The 20,740-nt window shown below is 35.9% G+C and overlaps 1 protein-coding gene and 1 long non-coding RNA gene across 2 annotated transcripts; one reads left to right on the forward strand and one right to left on the reverse strand.

Annotated features, from left to right (window-relative positions):
- Positions 1-3,756: 3,756 nt before the first annotated feature.
- fkbp6 (FKBP prolyl isomerase 6) lies at positions 3,757-9,206 on the reverse strand. Its single transcript, XM_016292545.1, has 8 exons — positions 9,065-9,206; positions 8,218-8,335; positions 7,508-7,597; positions 7,202-7,404; positions 7,013-7,132; positions 6,671-6,868; positions 4,319-4,428; positions 3,757-4,235 (listed from the first exon to the last, which is right to left on the reverse strand). Exons 1-8 carry the CDS (start codon positions 9,137-9,139, stop codon positions 4,157-4,159), a joined length of 993 nt encoding a protein of 330 aa, XP_016148031.1. The 5' UTR covers positions 9,140-9,206; the 3' UTR covers positions 3,757-4,156.
- A 1,129-nt stretch (positions 9,207-10,335) lies between these two features.
- Positions 10,336-16,611, forward strand: LOC107600610 (uncharacterized). The gene is made up of 4 exons (XR_001610819.1): positions 10,336-10,411; positions 14,246-14,441; positions 15,165-15,284; positions 16,082-16,611. It is a non-coding gene; the product is annotated as an uncharacterized lncRNA (long non-coding RNA).
- The last annotated feature ends 4,129 nt before the right edge of the window (positions 16,612-20,740 follow it).

Consider the following 20,740-nt stretch of genomic DNA (forward strand, 5'->3'; position numbering starts at 1 on the left):
TTTTGGTGGTGGTGGCTGTGCTTTAAATTGAAAAATCCGTCCCGAGCAGGTCTAGTTTCAGTGATTACGGAATGGCGCTTGTACAGTACATTTTACAGCCAGAAAATCAGCTTTCTACCTTAATGTAGCCTACCTTTCAAAAAAACTCACATTTGATAATATGACATATATAAAACAATAATCAGTTTTTGGGAGTAGTTACATGTAATGGCGTTACATAATTTAATTACAAAATAAATGTAACTGGTATAAAAATCCGTTCCAGTGCTGGAAATTTTAAAACCAAAAATCAGAACAATCTCAGAGTAAAAAGCTAAAGTACTAAAGTGCTCAAGTCTAATTTTGGTGGTGGTGGCTGTGCTTTAAAATTAAACTATTATAATCTTAATTCAAGTAATATAGGATTTTGAAAGTCTGACAGTACTGCTGTAAGGTTTGTTTGAAAATGATTAACAGTTGAAAACATTCATTAGAAATTTAGAAAAGTAATTAAATGTAATCAGTTACCCTATTACTTTATAGAAGTAATGTAACTTGTAATCTGTAACCTTTTGCAGAAGTAACCTTCCAACACTGGCAATAATGAACCAAGCAACTTACTTACCAATAAGTAAGTAACTTACCAATTAACAGTTCTAGTACAAAAGTACTAAATACAGTTAAATGATTTAAGAGCAGATTTTAATACAATTTTCACCATCCTATACTGGACATATTCCTCCCTGACTTGACTGACACTTGACCACTGTTCACTGAACACTGTGGCCTTTCAGACAGAGGCTATACTCTAAAAAATGCTGGGTTGTTTCAACCCAATGTTGGGTCAAATATGGACTAAACCAACTGTTGGGTTAAATTTTGGTTACATTTTTAAATTAGCTTTTTAACCCAACAGTTGGGTTAGTCCATATTTGACCCAACATTGGGTTGAAACAACCCAGCATTTTTTAGAGTGTAGACGTGTCTGCACGACTGCCCGATTGGACTATATGCAACAGCTGCTCAAGTGCATCTTAGCCTGGAAGAGCTCCACAAGTGCTAATCTGAGGATCTGTTGGACCCGGGTTTGAGTGCCGTCATCACTTGAATGACTGTGAAAGATCAGTTGCCATGATGCTAAACATGTATGGAACCTTATTCTTGGAGACTGTGCATATGTTCCTGCTTCCAGCATCAACCTGTCTTGAAAAGATGGTCTGTGACATTCAGACTTTGTCAATGGAATTCTTTCTGTGATAGTATCTGCAGTGATGGGTGGCCATCAGAACATCTTATGAGGGCAGCTCGTCCTTCGGATCCTCATCAGACTGCATACACACAGACTCACATACAAGCTCTCCGAACATGTATGGACTGGAAGAGATAACTGGGGTCTTTGTGTCAACTGCTATCAGCTCGTTTTGGAGATCTGGATCTGCTTCGTGTTTGCACGCAGGTGTCTGTAACCCAGGAAGGACTGGATGTTCCTAGATCCTCATCCCTTGTTCATTAATAACCCAATCATCACCTTAACTCTATCTCAATAAGGTTTATGATCCTGAAAATTAATGGTTAGGAAGTTGTAGCAGGACCAAGAAAAGACACTGACCAAGAACACATCCTACTTGGCAAAATCACAGTCACGGTTGCTGCGTGGTGACCGTGATTTTGCAAGTAGGATGTGTTCTTGGTCAGTGTCTTTTCTTGGTCCTGCTACAACATTCCTAACCATTAATTAATTTAAAATGAGAGGGAAATTACACTGTAGGTTGATATGAAAGTCGTTCAAGCCCCAACCTGAGCCTTAAGCTCTAACTGGTTGATAGGAATGTTGTTTCAGGACCAAGTGGAGTCTGCTCCAGGAATATGTTCCACTTGGCAAAATCATGGGCACCATCCAGACATACCACTGATTCTCTCTCACACAATCTTAATATTACACTCTTACTGTCTGATATTTAACACTATGATCTTGGTAGCCAAAGAGAAAGAATCTGAGTATCAACTTCTGCTTGTAAGTTTGGGGAAGGACTGCCCTTTTTATTGCACAATGGAGGATGGGGCAAAAGCGGTGGTAGGAGTGCATTTAAAAACCTGTTTGAAAATAAGCATTTTTTCCTGCATTCCCATTAGGTGCTAAAATAGCACACTTCGCCTTTCAGTATGAAATAAAAATTCACTCTATCATTTTTTTTTTTAAATCCACATGATCAGTCTTATTGTGAATGATTCAGGCATGCATGTTTAACTTTTTCCACATTGTAATTTTCAATTAAAATTTCATAACGTTTCAGTGAAATGACAGACTCTAATGACTGGACTTCTTCAGTTATTTAGTATGCGTAAACCTGCCCCTTTCTTACATTACTGCAAGCTTATATTCACATCTTTTACCATCCAATGGATAGAACCAAGTCTCTGAAAATTAATGTTTGGAACAACGTAATAGTTAATAATGACAGAATTTTTGGGTGAACTTTCCCTGTAAGGCAAAACATTGAAAGGATGCTAGAAATCTAGAAAATATTGTAAATGTCGCTTTGGAAAAACAGCAGTTTTAAAGACCTATGGTTTTGAGAAATTAACTTAGTGCCAATCACCAAGAGCTTAGTCCAGGAGAAAACCCAAAGAACCTGGACAGGTCTGGGTCAAGAATAATAAACTTCACTTTGTACACATATAATTACATCTTCACATCTGGTAAATGTCAGCAGAGCAACACTCAAAAGAAACAAATACAAGAAATGATGGACTTCACTGGACTAATGTTACCAAGGACGGAGAAACCAAACTGAGCAATTTATGTGTAGTCCAAGGATTTACAGACCTGTTGCTTGTTTTAAGATTAACTGTGTTTGCACTGCTCTTCCAGCCACAGAAAAGACTATTCATAAGTTACATATAATAGTAGCAGAACATCATTTTACAAATCTTTGTGGGGGTTTTCCTAAATATTGTATGTCAGTGTGGTCAAAAGCCTGGCTCTGTTGAAAGAGGACATCCTTACAACTCCATACGGAGGTAAGCTCGGTTAATCCACATGGAAAGTTTTAGCACAAACCTTAAAAATTGAAAGCAATGTTTCTAACTTGTTAACTGGCCCCAACATATTGTGATTTTGTGGTTTACATTTACATTTATTTAGCAGATGCTTTTATTTACAATAGTAATTTACAATATACAATGCTACATTTAGTAAAAACCTGGATGGCAAGCAAGCTAGAGCAAATGTGGAATGCCATTTTTTATTTTTGTAAGTATTTTTACATAGTAAATGTGATGAGCTACACTTGTGGTTACTCTGCTGGACACACGTGTGAACTTAAGAAGAACTAACTTCATACATCAGTGAAAATAGTTCTGAGAAAACATTTTTGGCAGACACAACATGGTTTAATATTTTGCGATAATGAAATTACATTTTTAAGGGAGCTTTAAGTGTCATTTAAGCCTACATTTTTGGGGCTGTTGAAGACTGGTATTTTTATTTTTGTGTTAGGACAGGGAGGAAAGACTAGGCAGTAAAATGTACCAAGACAACACAACAAGATGACAAGACCCATATAAGGGTAAACTTTATATATACAGTATATATTGACATTTTTTACTTTTTTGTTAGAGTAAACTAAATTTATGTGTATTTTTAATCTTATACAGTATTATTAATTTCTACATAAATCTAAAGAAAATTCAAAAATCTGAGCAAGGCATAACAACTTATTGTTTTCATGTCAACTTCAAAATTTAACAGAAAAAATCAAGACGTTCATTGCATGGCATACAAAAAATGTGCATGAGAAATAATTCAACAAATTAACAAGTCTATATAACTTCTGAAACTCCAGCCACACGCTTGGGAGACATCCTGATGCTCCATATAGAGTACTGAACACAACACTGCAAAATCTTGACTGTCTGCTATAATAAAGCTTATCTTACAGTAACATAGAGAACATAATGCTGAAAGCTGTGGCAAAAAAAATTATATATTGTGTTGGCAAACACAAAATAATGCAAAATAAAAGTAAACGATAAGCAATTAAAAGTATGTCAACATTTGAGGCAATGTTGGCCACTCAAACCAAAAATACAATTTGTTGGGTTTATACTGCCCACTTGTGGTCAATCTGGAGGGTTTGAAAAATGGTAAAAGCGCCACCATGGAACACTGCAAGCTTTACTTTTCCATTCCTTTAAAACCCCAGAACATCTTGGAGCACATCACTCTCTCTTTGTCCAAATAGTCCTTGTAGCAGCTGTAAAAGATCAGTAGATTTGTTTAGCTTTCACATTAACACGTAAGAAAACTTGACAAAACTATCAGATAAGAAAAACTTACAGAGCAAGCTTTCTCAGCAAGGTGTTGATGTCAGGGTCGAATGGCTTGTTCACCTGAGCGAGTGTAAGGTAATCTTGTGCTTTCTCATAGTCATTCATCTCCAAACAGGCCTTAATAAAAATAAACAGATAAAAGAAAAGAAAGAAATTAAAATAAAATAAAAAAGGAAAGCTCTTAATTTCAGATCAGTGGTCTTCCGCTACAATGGTAAACAACACACAAATAAAAACCTGATTGGAAGATTCTTCAGGATTCTAAAGAATAGGTCTTTATTTGGGCTGTCAATTTAACATTTTAATTTGCACTGAATAAATGTACTTGGTGTGATCACTAAAAAACACTCTACATTAGTACAAAGGCAAAAGAAATGCAATAAAATAGAAATATTGCTCCAGAAATCAGAAGTAAATTCAATCATAAGGTATTTGATCAATCATAATGAATTTTTCAATCATAAAGAATTTCCCCACTAGCACAGCAATTCAAACTTGGTGTGCTACCTTTGTTTTAGCAAGTCCAATCTGGCCCCATCTGAACATGCAGTAAAAAATGAACAAGGTGCGTTCACAAAAGACATAACCATGTGCTCAAAATCAGCTAATCAGAGCACAACGGAATGGAAAACATTGAGCTCACTGCTTGAGACTCAGAAAAATAGCAACAGAGTGGCCAAGACATTAGTCTGAATGAGTAACAGCAATTTAAAAAAAGGAAAAGAATTAAACATATCCTATGTGAAGAGTCTCTAATAGCAAGGTCATACTTGCCTCTGTTTGCCAAAATTTTGTGGGTGAAATACAGTCACTCCAATAGGAATCTGTGCAATCTGGACTTCTGTATGAGGGTGAGCTTCCCACTCAATTTCAGATTGGTCATCTGAAATTGTCACGCTGTCCAACAGAAAGCTGCTTACTTTGAAAGTGACTACCGTGCAAGCAGTGCATGATACATCGTTTCACTACTGACAATAGCCCTTTGCCCATCAAATTCTGCTGATGTGAACACACTCTGTCTACTCGATTGTAAAATGGATTGCTGTAGGCCAGTGATCAACCTATAATTTTATTTTCATTGAAATGGAAATAAAACAGTATATTGAGTTCTTATGTATGCAATTACTCATTTTCACAACTGGTTCCTTTGGAGTGTTTATTTTGGAACCTGGCACGTTTTCTCCCATAGTTTGGTTAGTTTCGCCATATTTGAACATAGCAATCGCGCTCAGAGTAGCACCAAAATAATCGGTTTGAGATCCAGTCCAATTGAAAATTAACTCTGGAATAGTGATAAGAAAACAATCTGACCCAACAGACTTGTCAATCCGTCTTGAGTCTGTTGGGTCAGATTGCTTTCTTATCACTGTTCCAGAGTTCATTTTCAATTGGACTGGATCTCAAACCGATTATTTTGGTGCTACTTTGAGCTTTTGCTATGTTCATATATGGCAAAACTAACCAAACTATGGGAGAAAATGTGCCAGGTTCCAGGTAGCCACAGCCATATCACCCTGTAGCCCAAGACTACTCGCCCACTGAAGCTAAGCAGGGTTGAGCCTGTTCAGTACCTGGATGGGAGACCTCCTGGGAAAACTAGGTTGCTGATGGAAGAGGTGTTAGTGAGGCCAGCAGGGGGTGCTCACCCTGTGGTCTGTGTGGGTCCTAACACCCCAGTGTAGTGATGGGGACACTATACTGTCAAAAACCACCGTCTTTCGGATGAGAAGTTAAACTAAGGTCCTGACTCTCTGTGGTCATTAAAAAATCCCATAGCACTTCTCGCAAAGAGTAGGGGTGTAACCCCGGTGTCCTGGCCAAATTGCCGCCACTGGCCCTTGTCAATCTTGGCCTCCTAATAATCCCCAACCACTTGACTGGCTCCATCTCTCTCCTCTCAACCTGTAGCTGGTGTGTGGTGAGCACACTGGCGCCGTTGTCCTGTGGATGCTGCACACTGGTGGTGGTTGAGGAGACCACCCCCCGCCCCCACACACACACACGATTGTAAAGCACTTTGGGTGTAAAACAATAAAGTGCTATATAAAGGCATCATTCATTCATTCTTTGATGGATGACCAGTGTGAGTGGGAGAATCCCAGAATATAACTGTACAGTTTTAAGTCCTTTCGATAAAAAAAAAGCAAATGATCTTCTGAAAACGCACTAGATTTCGGTGATTTCTTAGCAAATACTCATAAATGTGATTAATTCAATTAATTAATCAGCCTATCTTGATTTTATTAAAATTTTAACTCAACTGACAGCCCCTAGATTTTATAGAGCAATATGTTTTTTACTGAAAGATTACAATAAGGTTATCGACCAAGGACATAAAAATGACTAAATGTCACCTAACCTGGCCGCAGCGGAAGAGCGCTTTAGTGTTCTGAGGGCTGATGTCCAGCACTTTCTGACCGTAGCAAAGGGCCTTCTGGGGTTTCTCCAGTTTGAGGTACGTGAGTGAGAGGTTGAGCAGGAAAGGCAATTTCATTTCCTCAAGACACTTCTTCTCTTCTTCATCCACCGGCTCACGATTCTGCAAAAGTGTCATGGCCTGTACCATGGATCAACAGTAGTGTGACACGACTGCTACAACACAGTCTATTATTAGGTATTAGAATAAACAAAAAATGTTCTTTATACATTTACTTTCACTCTCATTTCTTAGAAACTAACAAAACAGTTATAAGCACAGAACCTGTTTGTATCGCTCTCGAGCATCTTCATAGCGCTTCTTATTGAAGCAGAGGTTGCCAAAGCTCCGCTGTGTGTCCAGTACATTCAGAAATGTGGACAGAGGAACATTGTTCTGCTCTTCCTGAGGAACAATGTTGAGATTACAATCTCTGACACAACAACCAAAAAATCATTATCATAAAAATCTTACCATACTCAAATCCATGAATTCATCCACTTGTGCCGAGTCCAGGAAATCGAGGACTTGCACCTCATAGAGGACTGTGGCTAATGGAGGTATGTGCGGGGGGCATCCAAGGTCCCCGTAGGCATATTTGGGCTTGAAAAGAAAACGGGAAAACTCGCCTTTCTTCATTGTAAGAAGACCGAGCTCTAGGCCATACAAAGTAACATCTATGGGGAAAGAGGTTAGAGTGTCTCGGCGGAGGAAAAAGAAGAGATTATACAGGAGAGACTTGATTATCATTCTAATGGAAGAATTCAGTTTCCATCCTACCTCTACCAAGCTTCATCATTCGTGGAAATTTAAGATGGCTGGTTGTCTCAAATGGTGCGTCAGAGTACTCAATGAAACCAGAGAAATGAACTGTGGATGAAATGAGTTCATGTTGGCAGCTAATGAGAAGCTAAAGAGAATCTATAACATAAAAATACATACACTATCAATCAAAAGTATTTGTTTTTTTTTTATATTATATATTATATTTACTTTTATTAAACAAGGATGCATTAAATGTAAATTTAAAAGTGATAGTTAAGAAATGCATAATGTTACAAACGATTTATATTTAAAATCATTCTTTTGAATCTTAAAAAATATCAGTTTACAAAATAAAAATATTTAGCACAACTGTTTTCAGCATTGATAATAAGAAATGTTTCTTAAGCACCAAATCAGCATTTTAGAATTATTAGTTTTATCATCACAATAATACATTTAAATTGAAAATATATTAAAATAGAAAACATATTTAAAATTGTAAAATAAAAAAAATACATTTCACAATATTATTTTTCTGTATTTTTTTATCAAATAAATGCAGCCTTGGTTAGCATATGAGACCTTAAACAAATCTCGACCACAAACTTTTGAATGGTAGTGTGGTGTGTATTCTAAGAATCATTTATTTATTTCTGCATTATTTGACTATCATAAGCAAGAAGCTAGAACTTAATAAAACCACCATGTTCATTTCAGTAATTTACTCGATACAGAGGCATGCTTGGGTACGGGTGGACCTTCTCCTGCATGGACGACCTCTTTGAGAATTCCTCCATCCCCTAATATGTCTTGCATTTGCCAAGCCAGACGCTGGAATGGAGTCTAAGACAAAAAGAAAAAGAAAGAAAGAAATTTAAATTTCTTAATTCATGTTAAAGCTAAATTTTTTGAGCCCAGCAAAAAACTTTAACCAACCATGTAACACTGTAATATATAATATGGCATTAACTCCCACTACCAAAAAAAAAAATGTGACTACATTTCTTGACATACTACCATATTTCTGGGCTATGTTAACTTGGTAAATCTTTTGCTTTTTTAGAAGAATCTTGGAGTACCACATAAACTCATGCCACGTGAATATGGCAATTGTTCAGTACTGTTATATTAAAACATAATGGAATTACCATCTTATATCAGCATTAGGCTATATCATGGCATAACAGCAGTATTCTTTTGTTGTAAGGGGTTACCAGCAGGATGAAGAGGCACTACTGAAAATACTGAAATGCATATTTTAGTAACATGGTAGCTCACATGGTACCAACCTACATTTTTTTAATGCACTGATCACGTCAATGTCAGGTCAAATCCAAGCCTGTGGCCACCTCCAAATACATAACGTGGAGGTTAACAAGCTCTTAACCTTGTTATCAATTCTAGACTACGCATTTTGTCTTGTAGTGGCGTTGTAGAGAACTAACGTTAATATAAATCTCCTATAAACACATATAAAGAGAAGTAAATTGCTTGCTGGCTCGTTCTGTTGTAAACTGATCATGCATCATTAGAAATTAGCCAGCTCTTTCCCTGCATTGCAGTTAACGTTACCTCGATTCCAAACTGACGGCGCTCATCTGGGGCTATGAACTGTAATATTCTCGAGGTCTTGCCGTTTGTTGACATTGTGCATGTGCTTTTAGGACAAAAACACTTTCAAAAGAGGTCAATCTGCAAGTGTGGATTGGACTCAGAGAATCTGTTACTGCCAGTGTGCGCGACACCTGCGCCAACTAGCGGCCGTCATTTTAATATTGAAATTAGCCTACTGTTGTTTAATGAAACAAGCCACAAGACGCATGTTTTTACCAAGAAGTGTCGTTAGGCCACCTGTGTACATACATCTACACTATTTTACAAAAACAGTTTTAAGTAGGTGGGGAAAACGAGGCTTCGTTGACAATCCGTTAGTGAATAGGAACTGACTGAATCGGTTCACAAAACCTGTCTGGAGGCGTTATCCAAACGATTCATTCAGGAATCGAACTGACGAAGATGGGATCAATATAATCAATATAAAAATGTTACAAATAAAACGTAGACAACTGTAATTATGTTTTTGACTTGACTGTATGAGAATTTAATCAATGTATGAAACAGAATTGGTTGTTTAATGTTAATGCAAAATATATCATAAAAAAAGCCACGCTGAAATTTCTGGAACCACGTGATGGGGCGATTACGCAATGACGTGGTTTAAACTGGTTCACGTTCGAAATGTGTTCAAAAGAATCGATTCGCAGGACGTCCTTCCCAATGGTTTGACTAGTTTTACTACCACGCGGTGAGGAAATCTACTCGTTACAGACGTGTAAGTGCAAGACTCGGATCCAACAACAATCTGCTTTGGAAATAACCGCTACATTCAAGGAAAAGTACAATAGTTCTTGTGAACACACAACCAAGAGAGATTTTAATGTGAATCATCTTTTTTGTTTTGAAGACACACACAGTGGGTGAAAATTAAGTTGTTGGTCCAATAAAAGTGTAGACAGTGCTAATAATGTCCTTCGAGCAGATGTTTTCTAGAGCAGCTCAACAGCTGAAATACCATTAACATACATTTTCTTACAGAATGGTTTGTTTCTTGAATATTAATCTTTAAACAAGTTTTTCAATGAAGACGCTTAAGTTTTGACATAGTTGACAGGTTTACTAAATAATAATAATAACTTTTAAAAACTAAGAGAATACTGTTTTGATACAGTTTAGGACGTACTGACAAATTAGCCACGCTGAAATTTCTGGAACCACGTGATGGGGCGATTACGCAATGACGTGATTTAAACTGGTTCACGTTCGAAATGTGTTCAAAAGAATCGATTCGCAGGACGTCCTTCCCAATGGTTTGACTAGTTTTACTACCACGCGGTGAGGAAATCTACTCGTTACAGACGTGTAAGTGCAAGACTCGGATCCAACAACAATCTGCTTTGGAAATAACCGCTACATTCAAGGAAAAGTACAATAGTTCTTGTGAACACACAACCAAGAGAGATTTTAATGTGAATCATCTTTTTTGTTTTGAAGACACACACAGTGGGTGAAAATTAAGTTGTTGGTCCAATAAAAGTGTAGACAGTGCTAATAATGTCCTTCGAGCAGATGTTTTCTAGAGCAGCTCAACAGCTGAAATACCATTAACATACATTTTCTTACAGAATGGTTTGTTTCTTGAATATTAATCTTTAAACAAGTTTTTCAATGAAGACGCTTAAGTTTTGACATAGTTGACAGGTTTACTAAATAATAATAATAACTTTTAAAAACTAAGAGAATACTGTTTTGATACAGTTTAGGACGTACTGACAAATTCAAACATAACATTATCACGATATTTTGGTGAACATACAGGGTTTTATTGATTGCAGCTATTTAGGAGGTATCCGGACCTCGGTACATTTTTCATGTTCAAAAATCAAATGTGTTCTTTGAATGACTAATTTGCTGTTAAACTACTCATATGAATGCCTGCATGACATGTATAATTCATTTTAGACAGTTTGCAAGAATGTTTAGCGTCCCTGGTATGAAAATGATCGCTGCCAGACGCTGGCGGAGTGAACGAGTTGTGAGTGAGGGCGCAGCCTCCGTGTTGCCAGATCCAGCTATTATAAGCGTTTTTGGACTAGTCTTTTCCACTTAATTTAACACTTTAGAAAGTTAATAAAGTAGGAAGTTGCCGTTTAGAGTCAGCGATATCTTTATCTTATCTTATTTGCAAAAGATTGGAAATAACGTCGGTTTATTTTTATTTTTTGTTTGTTTTAGTATCAATATCTGGCAACACTGCGGTCGCCGGCACTTAAACTGAAAGCAATCAAAAAAGCCCATGGACAGGTTTTTGCTGACAGGATACGACATTCGGCAAGGGAAACGCAAAAATGATCATATTATATGTCATAAACGTTATCAATGCTGTCCAAAACAGTAGCATTTAACACTAGTACACACAGATCTGTAGAACAAGTATGTTACAGAATGAAATGAAATAAGCAAAAACTAGCCATGAAGAAGTCTATATAGCCTATGTCATTCAGTATAGATACATTTTCACAAATAATGCTATAAACTTTCATAAGAGCACTAGACAAAGTTATTGTTGTTATGTATTGTTGCAATAAACTGATACAATTATCCACCCTTAAATATAGTAAAGTATTAACACATTTTTGATGCAATAAATAGGGTATGATTTAAAAATAATCATCCCTCCAAAACAGAGGTCTACATGTCTGTTAAAGTGTTTATACTATAATGAGTTGTATTTGTAGGGGTTATTATAGCACGATTCTTTAACACCAACCCCCATCATATAAGTGACTAATTTACCTACTAGCTGCTGTGGTGTCCTTAAAGGAGTCCTATTATGCTCTTTTACAAAGTCTTGATTTTATTTTGGGGGTGTACTAGAACAGGCTCTCATACTAGGTTGTTCGAAAAACACATTATTTTTCACATATTTTACATTATTACAACACCTCTCTCCCCAGTCTGGCATGAACGGCTCGAATAGTCCCTGAATCAAATGAAGGCCTGCCTTCTGAAATACAAAATGTGCTGTGATTGGTTAGCTGGGTCAGTGCGTGTTGTGATTGGCAGCACTCGGAGCCTGGTCGGGGAAATGTCATGCCCCTTACCACAGCCGCCTGCAAGCTTCAGTGTAAATATTGCGTCAAAATCAAATCCATTTGAGCGCGATTTAAACCCGGATGATTGTAACCACTCTAAGTTTGTCTGCCTTGGGAAAGCTAGCGTGTCTCCGACATAGTGATAACACTCGTTGCCTTCTCTAGTGCAGCTCAACCAGGTCTCGTCCCATTCGTCGATATTTGTGATATCACAAATCCCGGAAAATATGCGTTGTAGTCCAAACGAGTCGTTCATTGTAGTTTTTTAAAAGTTATTTCTGTTCAATAAAATATCTCCTTTTGAAGTGGACTTTGAGCTTTGTAACTTTGCAGATATTTTTTATGCTCAAACAGCAACATTACAGAATAACTAAAGTTGAAAAAGTGAAAAAGCATCATAGGACCCCTTTAATGTTAATCCAAGAAAATGAAAAAGAAAATCACTATCTGCTCTTGACTGAATTACTTTGTAGTTTTAACAAGAATTAATCCACAGTCAAACCAAAAATTATTCAGACACCAGATATAATTTTTGATATTTTTTTTACTAGTGGGTGCAGGATACTATAGTTCATTTATGTAAGCGAGTATAGCTAAATAAAGTAAACTGTGACATATTATACCAAAAAATTCTTCATACAGTGGACTACCAGAAAATTGATAAAAAAAAATTGGGACCAAAAATTATTCAAACACTTTGACCTGACCAGCTTAAGTGTTTTTTCTTTAATTGCTAATGCCACCTTTTTACACCACAAACTGAACAAAATTAAGCATTGCTTGTGAAAAAGCATCATAGGACCCCTTTAATGTTAATCCAAGAAAATGAAAGAAAGAAAATCACTCTCTGCTCTTGACTGAATTACTTTGTAGTTTTAACAAGAATTAATCCACAGTCAAACCAAAAATTATTCAGACACCAGATATAATTTTTGATATTTTTTTTACTAGTGGGTGCAGGATACTATAGTTCATTTATGTAAGCGAGTATAGCTAAATAAAGTAAACTGTGACATATTATACCAAAAAATTCTTCATACAGTGGACTACCAGAAAATTGATAAAAAAAAATTGGGACCAAAAATTATTCAGACACCAGATATAATTTTTGATATTTTTTTTACTAGTGGGTGCAGGATACTATAGTTCATTTATGTAAGCGAGTATAGCTAAATAAAGTAAACTGTGACATATTATACCAAAAAATTCTTCATACAGTGGACTACCAGAAAATTGATAAAAAAAAATTGGGACCAAAAATTATTCAAACACTTTGACCTGACCAGCTTAAGTGTTTTTTCTTTAATTGCTAATGCCACCTTTTTACACCACAAACTGAACAAAATTAAGCATTGCTTGGTAATTGGTCAACAAAGTATTGATAGTTGTGTAAAAATTGTCATAATAACAGTTGATTGTAATCCATTACATACCTTTCTATCAAAGTTATCTGACATTATGCAGATTAATTTGTTCTGACACATTTTAACTCTGAATTCTTGTCATATTTTATTACCATTTTCTATAAACTATAGTAAATAAACTGTGATAATATGATAAATGTTGAAGGTGTCTGAATACATTTTGGTTTGACTGTATATTTAATTTTTACAGTGAAGACTATGCAGTGCTATTTTACATTTGATTATTCGGTGGACACCTACAAACTTGAAAAAACGTTAACATTGTGTAAATAGCACAAATAAATAAATAGAATGAACATACAAATTAAACAATTTCAAACAGGGCCCACTGGTACAACCTGCACTGGGGCCCCGCAAACCCCAGCTACGGCCCTGCTTGTCACAAGGGAAAGTATTCACTGTGACAACTTGCCCCAGGCTCCCCCACAGCTAAGCCATACCACCTGCTGTTGTAGGTATAGGATGTCCAAACTTGTCATTGTTGAAATTGACTGATGTAGCTATAACTACTTGTACCTGTAACCACAGTGTGTTGGGGCCTGAGGTGAGAACATATGATTTCTAAAAAAAAATCTACCAAGAACCCTTTCAAATGAAATGATAAATAGATAAATAGTCTGTCACGGTTTCCTGAGAATGAGCATGTTATTTATGGTCTGTTTCAATGAATTACCTAGTGATTAGTGGAAGTGGAAACACTAAAGCAAATAAAGGAGGAAGCGCTGCTAAAGTGGAGTGAGAAGGAGGAGCTGCATACCATCTTGACGTGCCATATACGGACTTTGCTCTCACTTCACCTGTTTTCATTCACTCTTTCTGCATCGCCAGAATCAAGCACAAATACAGGCTCCAACGCGATACTGCTGCAGTATGGTGAGTTTATGCATGCAAACAATAAAAAATGACAGCATTCAGTGACATTTCTATACAGTTTAAGGAATAGCTTATTTCTCTAACATTCTAGTAAGCTGAGCAATATTTTGAAATGCCATTATGTGATGTTATGCAACACATTATGGCCAAACACTTGCTTATCAGTCCAATAAAGGCATACAATTATCAGCTGACAGTATAGATTACTGAATGCATTATTTGACCATTTGCACCTTAAGACAGCAAAATATAAATACCATTTATAGATATGCAGTGGCCCTGAAATGACATTTGAGCCTTACTTAAAATATATGAATGTCATTGCATTTGATACAAAATAATAAACCAGATGTCATTTATTTTAAACAATGACTGCACAAGCACACTACACAAAAAGTTAGTTCATTTTAATTATTGAAAATTGTTGCATTGCTTTATGGTTGTCAGATGTTAGCGGATCACGTTTATAGTTAATATGATGTTAATATAGTTAATATAGTGGCTATTTTGCTAATCCAAATCTATTACTGTACTCCTCTATTAATCATGTAATTAGTTATTTTGTATTATGTAAGTTTATTCTGTCATATATAAATAACGTTATGTTTCTAATAGGTTTTTATGTATTAAAACCATCAGAGAGACAAAGTACTTGTATGCAGCATGTTGTATACACTAAGGAAACATGTCACCATAAACTGTCGATTTAAAACTCTGTTTTAGGATAATATTCAGAATGCTAAGAGTGAGACAGAGGAGGTGAAAGTTGCAATGCTGGAAAATGAAAATAAAGCAGAACAACCCAAAGATGTCAATCAAAAACCTGAAAAGCCTCAGTGCACCGTAAGTACAGTATCTCCTTAATGTATAACATGATTCTTGTCATTTCTAGAGTTAATATCTTTTGTGACCCTGGACCACAAAACCAGCCATAAGGGTCAATTTTTCGAAATTGAGATTTGTGCATCATCTGAAAGCTGAACAAATAAGCTTTCCATTGATGTATGGTTTGTTAGGATAGGACAATATTTGGCCGAGATACAACTGCAAATCTGGAATCTGAGGGTGCAAAAAAAGTTAAATATTGAGAAAATCGCCTTTAAAGTTGTCCAAATTAAGTTCTTAGCAATGCATATTACTAATCAAAAATTAAGTTTTGATAGATTTACGGTAGGAAATTTACAAAATATCTTCATGGAACATGATCTTTACTTAATATCCTAATGATTTTTGGCATAAAAGAAAAATCAATCACTTTGACCCATACAATGTATTTTTGGCTATTGCTACAAATATACCCCAGCGACTTAAGACTGCTTTTGTGGTCCAGGGTCACATTTAATAGTAATTATTTCATATGGATGTCTTTTTGTTTAAGTTTACTCCGAGAACTCAAGATTTGTGCCAAATGCTCAAGCATGCTCAATGCTCAACAACTTATGTTTGTTTGTGTTCATTAGTGTGACAGTCATATTATTTGCTATAAATTGAACATGTAAACATTATTACTCACAGTATTCTATGAATTGCAATTATCAACAAAGCCTTACAGTGGAAGGAGAAACTGATACGCTTTTCAACTTTGTGTTAAAAGAGCTGATTCGTAATCTTAATATGTTCTATTTTAATTTAAATTTCAGAGGAAAAAATGTAAGGAATCTGCTGTGAACCAGAAGATGGAGTACCTGCGGGCTAATAAAGGACTCATAGCCACTGTATTGATTTCAGCTGCTCTTATATTTGCTGTTGTGGTTGCCATGCTTGCCACTACAGATGGGCACAGTCACTCAGCGCACAACACAAAACACAGTGTGCACGTGCATAATGTCACAGAAATGCCATAGCAATAGCTGCAGCAGACTAGAAGGATAAATCAGTTTGACCAGCACTGTTATTTTCTTTATTTAAAAAAAAGTCTTTTCATTTTAGACAGTTTCTGATATTGATTATGTTTTATGTTATAAAGTGTCATCTGAATATGACATTTTCCAGCATAATTAAAGGTGTAGTTCTGCCAAAAATGAAAATTTGTATTGTTTACTTACCCTCATGTTGTTCCAAACCTGTATTATTTTTTTATGTTATATGATAAATATCTTTGTCCATTCAGTGAAAGTCCAATGGGGTCCAAAACAACATTGGACCCTACTGACAATTCTTCTTTTGTGATCCACAGAACAAAGAAAGTCAGGTTTGGAATGGCTTTGAGAGTGAGTCTGACAGAATTTTCATTTTTTATGTGAACTTTCCCTTTAGGAATGCATGTTTAACTCAATGTTACTGTACCAATCTGCTGTTGTGTTCACTAAAGCTCATTAGTTTCACTTTGTCATATAAACATGACTTGGCAGGAATGGCTATCAAGAAAAACACATTCCCCATGAAAACTGTGCTGATAGTTTGGTATGTAAACACAAGGAGATGTGATTAAAAGCAAGGGCATTTTCTGAGGTCAAGTGCACGATATCCTTTTTGTTCTACGAAGTGACAAAAGGAGCACAAATGCCATTTTTGTTTTTGCTGTGGTTAGTAGTCATCTTAAACACATGCTTTTTGTTTGAGGCTAAAGATTTTATATAAAAAAGCACTTTCTTTTTCACAACCAGATTTTGTATGTTGGAAACAAGCCAGCTCAAGCTGTCATTATGTTTTGTTCAAAAATTCTTTGTAAATTCCTCAAAAATAAATGCAGAAATCTATTATAATCTGCTGTTATCATTGAATCAGCTTTAGTGCTTCATGTTTTCTTGAGGTTTTTTTTGAGTTGTCAAATCAGTTCACATTCAAACAGCTAAACAAATTGATGGTCAAAGGGATTCAGGCAGCTGAGTCTAGTTGCTTCATAAGACGCTTTCTTTACTTGAATTGAATCAAACTGAACTATTGTCTTCTGTGGCGCTGCTCTACAGCTGAATCACATCTTTCAACATCAGACTGAACTCAATCAACATTGAACTGGCTAAAGCTGAGTAAAAGAACTCCTTATAGTTGAACTGTACTTGTTTCAAAATTTGATTTAATTCACACTGTTACCACACTGAGCCAAGACTAAACTGACTTGATATGAACAATGACACTGTTGTATTTTTGAGCTGCTTTACTGCAGAATGTCTCCATAGTTGAGTTTCCATAATTGATTCTGCTATTTTTCCTGTTTATCACTGTAAAGCTGCTTTGACACAATATGTACACAAATAAAGGAGACTTTACTTGACTTCCTAAGGAAGGAATGTGAATATTATTCTCATCATTCATCTGAATTTCTTTAGGACACTGTAAGAAAAAAAAATCGTAGAAAACGGATACTATCAGAAAAGGCATTTTCCCTCAAGTTTACTGACATTTCCTTCACCCCTAACACACAACACATTTCAACATATGGGAAAGAGCAGTACGGAAAATTCATTTTTCTTAGAGTTTACTTTACTTTCATTACACTAGCCTATATATCACTGAAAGGTAACCTCATGTTCTGGAATGTTATGTAAATAAACTTTGATATTAGTGGTCAAAATATTAATACAAAACCATGCAATATGAAATCTACATTGTCCAGAATTGTCCTGCCTTGAAATTCAATTTGTGTTGAGGAAAACACTCAATGCAAACATTCAGCTCTATTTTAATCACCTTTCTCAGTAAGCAAAACAGAGGAGGAGAATACTAAGGACTGCTCATCCAGAAAACCTTTTTGTATTCAAAGCAGTGCTTTTCTATTGTTTTTTCTGCAATATTAAACATGCACTATATTGACTGTGCCTAAAGCTATATCTGTTATAATGACTGTTATTGTCATTGTAACAGAATACAACCTAGCTGTCCCTTTTTCACTCTACAAATTACACTTTCTTTTTATATCCACACTTAATTTTTTTTAAAGATGACAACAAAAGCTAGATTTTTTTCCTAACTGACATGAAAGTGGGTAGTTTGTGGAGTTTGCATGCTCTGGTTTCCCCCAAGACATGCAGCATCACGTGAATAGGACACTGTGAAAATTGTGTGTGTATATATACACACACACACACACACACACACACACACACACACTGAATATGCATCTGTGTTGTATGCATATTCAGTATATCTATCTATCTATCTATACTAAACATGCATACAAGCCAAATCAGAAAATCAACTTTATTTCTAAAGTACTTTATTCAATATAGATTGTTTCACAACAGCTTCACAGTAGTATCAAATTCACATTATGCTGTAAAGCAGCTCTAACAAGTCAATAGTGTAATTTTACAGCTCAAGTCAGTTCAGTATTGATTCAGTTCAGTTCAGTGTAAAATTCATCAGTCATACACGCTGTATATACAGTGTATATGTGCATATACAGGGCAGGATGTACGGGGCCGGGGGCCCCTGGTCTTGAGGTTATGTTTGGGCACCATACCTATACTACAAATGCCCTCAACTAGAACATTATTATGGAGTAACATAAAATACACAAAAATTAAAATATGCTTTCAGGTTCATATACTGTATACAATTAATAGGCAACATGTCTAGCCTAGTCAAAGTTTAGATGTAATATTAAATAATCACTATAATGCAATAAATAGGATGTGATCTCTCAGTTGAGAGATCAAAGCCCTGAAATTACACTGAGCAGAAAAAAACAGAGACGTATTATTATGAAAATGTATTGTCATATCTGTGTCCTTTTATGTCAGATTCTTAAATTTAATAAATTCAGTCTGAATAAAAAAACATGTTGGCTATTAACAATCAAATGAAATCACTATAAACAAAATCCATAGATGGATTTTGCATAAGTTATTTTAAGTTTAAATATAACATTTTAAACTAGAAATATTAAATGATTGCAAAAATGAAATAATGAGTTACTTTTTAAAATATGAAACTACAACCGCCAGTAGGTGGCAGCAAGTGACTGTCTTAAAGAGCGAGTTGAATCCTTGAATCAACCGATTTGTTTAAAATGCTAATTAATTTAACTTAGCAAACGACTGTACTAATAGCCTGATTGAACCATTTACTGGTCCGTGTAATGCTGAGAAACAAAACACTGTGTTGCTCGGAGACGCATTGATGGGGCAAAACAGAATTTTGTGTCTGAAAGTTACTCAATAACTTGATGTTTATTGCACATTTGCGATCGTGCAGATATTCGGAAAAACAGCACTCTAGTTTGTGTGATAGGCTAACTCCTGATTATTAGTACTATTTGTTTGCTTTCTAATAAGCACAGGCTGCGATACGTTACTTCATGCAGAGAACATAAGTTACATAATCACATAACTGAATGCCAGAATGTTAAGTATATTGTAATTTGCTTAGCCAGTATTATAAATTAAACTCAGGACCTGAATTTCGTTTTAGAAACAGCTTTGGTGGAAAACATTCCGGTACAGAAATGCGGCAGAAATGGAATCAACTGTAAATTATGTAGCGTCTGGACCAATCAGACACACCATTTTTCATTTGATTTAACAAATCAATTATTCATTAGATTAACAAACATTCACAGACCCCTCACCCAATAAACATACTGGGTGCCAAGATGTCTGGGAACGAGGCCCAAGACCCTGGTTACCATGGCAACCCTGACGCCTTTGCTAGACCAGAGAGATTTTACGACCTAATGGCATGTTGAGAGTCACCCCTCTCACTACAATTTCCATGGGAAATCCACAGTGCACAGTAAAAATTTACTCTTCTCTAATTAATTAATAGGAAAACCTTTCTTTGAATGAGCACACATATCCTTCTGGTCATTGTGTATATTATTGCTGTCTTATATATTATCTGTTGTATTGTAGACTAGTTTATGCATACTTATGATAGAACCACTCATTCATGTAACCTTACATATAACGTGTTTGGTCTCTATTAATTCGTATTCAGATGATCTAATTGAGAGTGTATATTGTATGTTTATACCTATGCAACATATTAGTGTTCTAAGAATCTTTATTAGTTTGTGCATCAACACCCCAAGCGAATTACATATGCAAATTACCATGCCCTCACACAAAGGGTCGTAAAACCCTCCAGCAATTGCAACCTCCCGCTTGGAATTTCTGCCTTTCTCATTGGACAAGCCCATCTTGAGAGGCGTGAATCTTCTCAGACCTTAAAGGCATCACCCCATGTGACCCGCCCAGAGTCGGTGGTTCGGTTAGATTCTAAGATGAAGACATGAGCTAGAACGCTTCTGCAACCCCCTAAGTACGTGCCAGGCTTTGGCATTGACTTTTCTATTCAACAAGATTCTCTGACTCAAACTGGTTCTTTTTCATCAACCAACTTCAGCAAAGATCAACTGG

The sequence above is a fragment of the Sinocyclocheilus grahami genome, unplaced genomic scaffold (genome assembly GCF_001515645.1).
Source record: "Sinocyclocheilus grahami isolate Dianchi unplaced genomic scaffold, SAMN03320097.WGS_v1.1 scaffold287.1, whole genome shotgun sequence".
Taxonomy (NCBI): domain Eukaryota; kingdom Metazoa; phylum Chordata; class Actinopteri; order Cypriniformes; family Cyprinidae; genus Sinocyclocheilus; species Sinocyclocheilus grahami.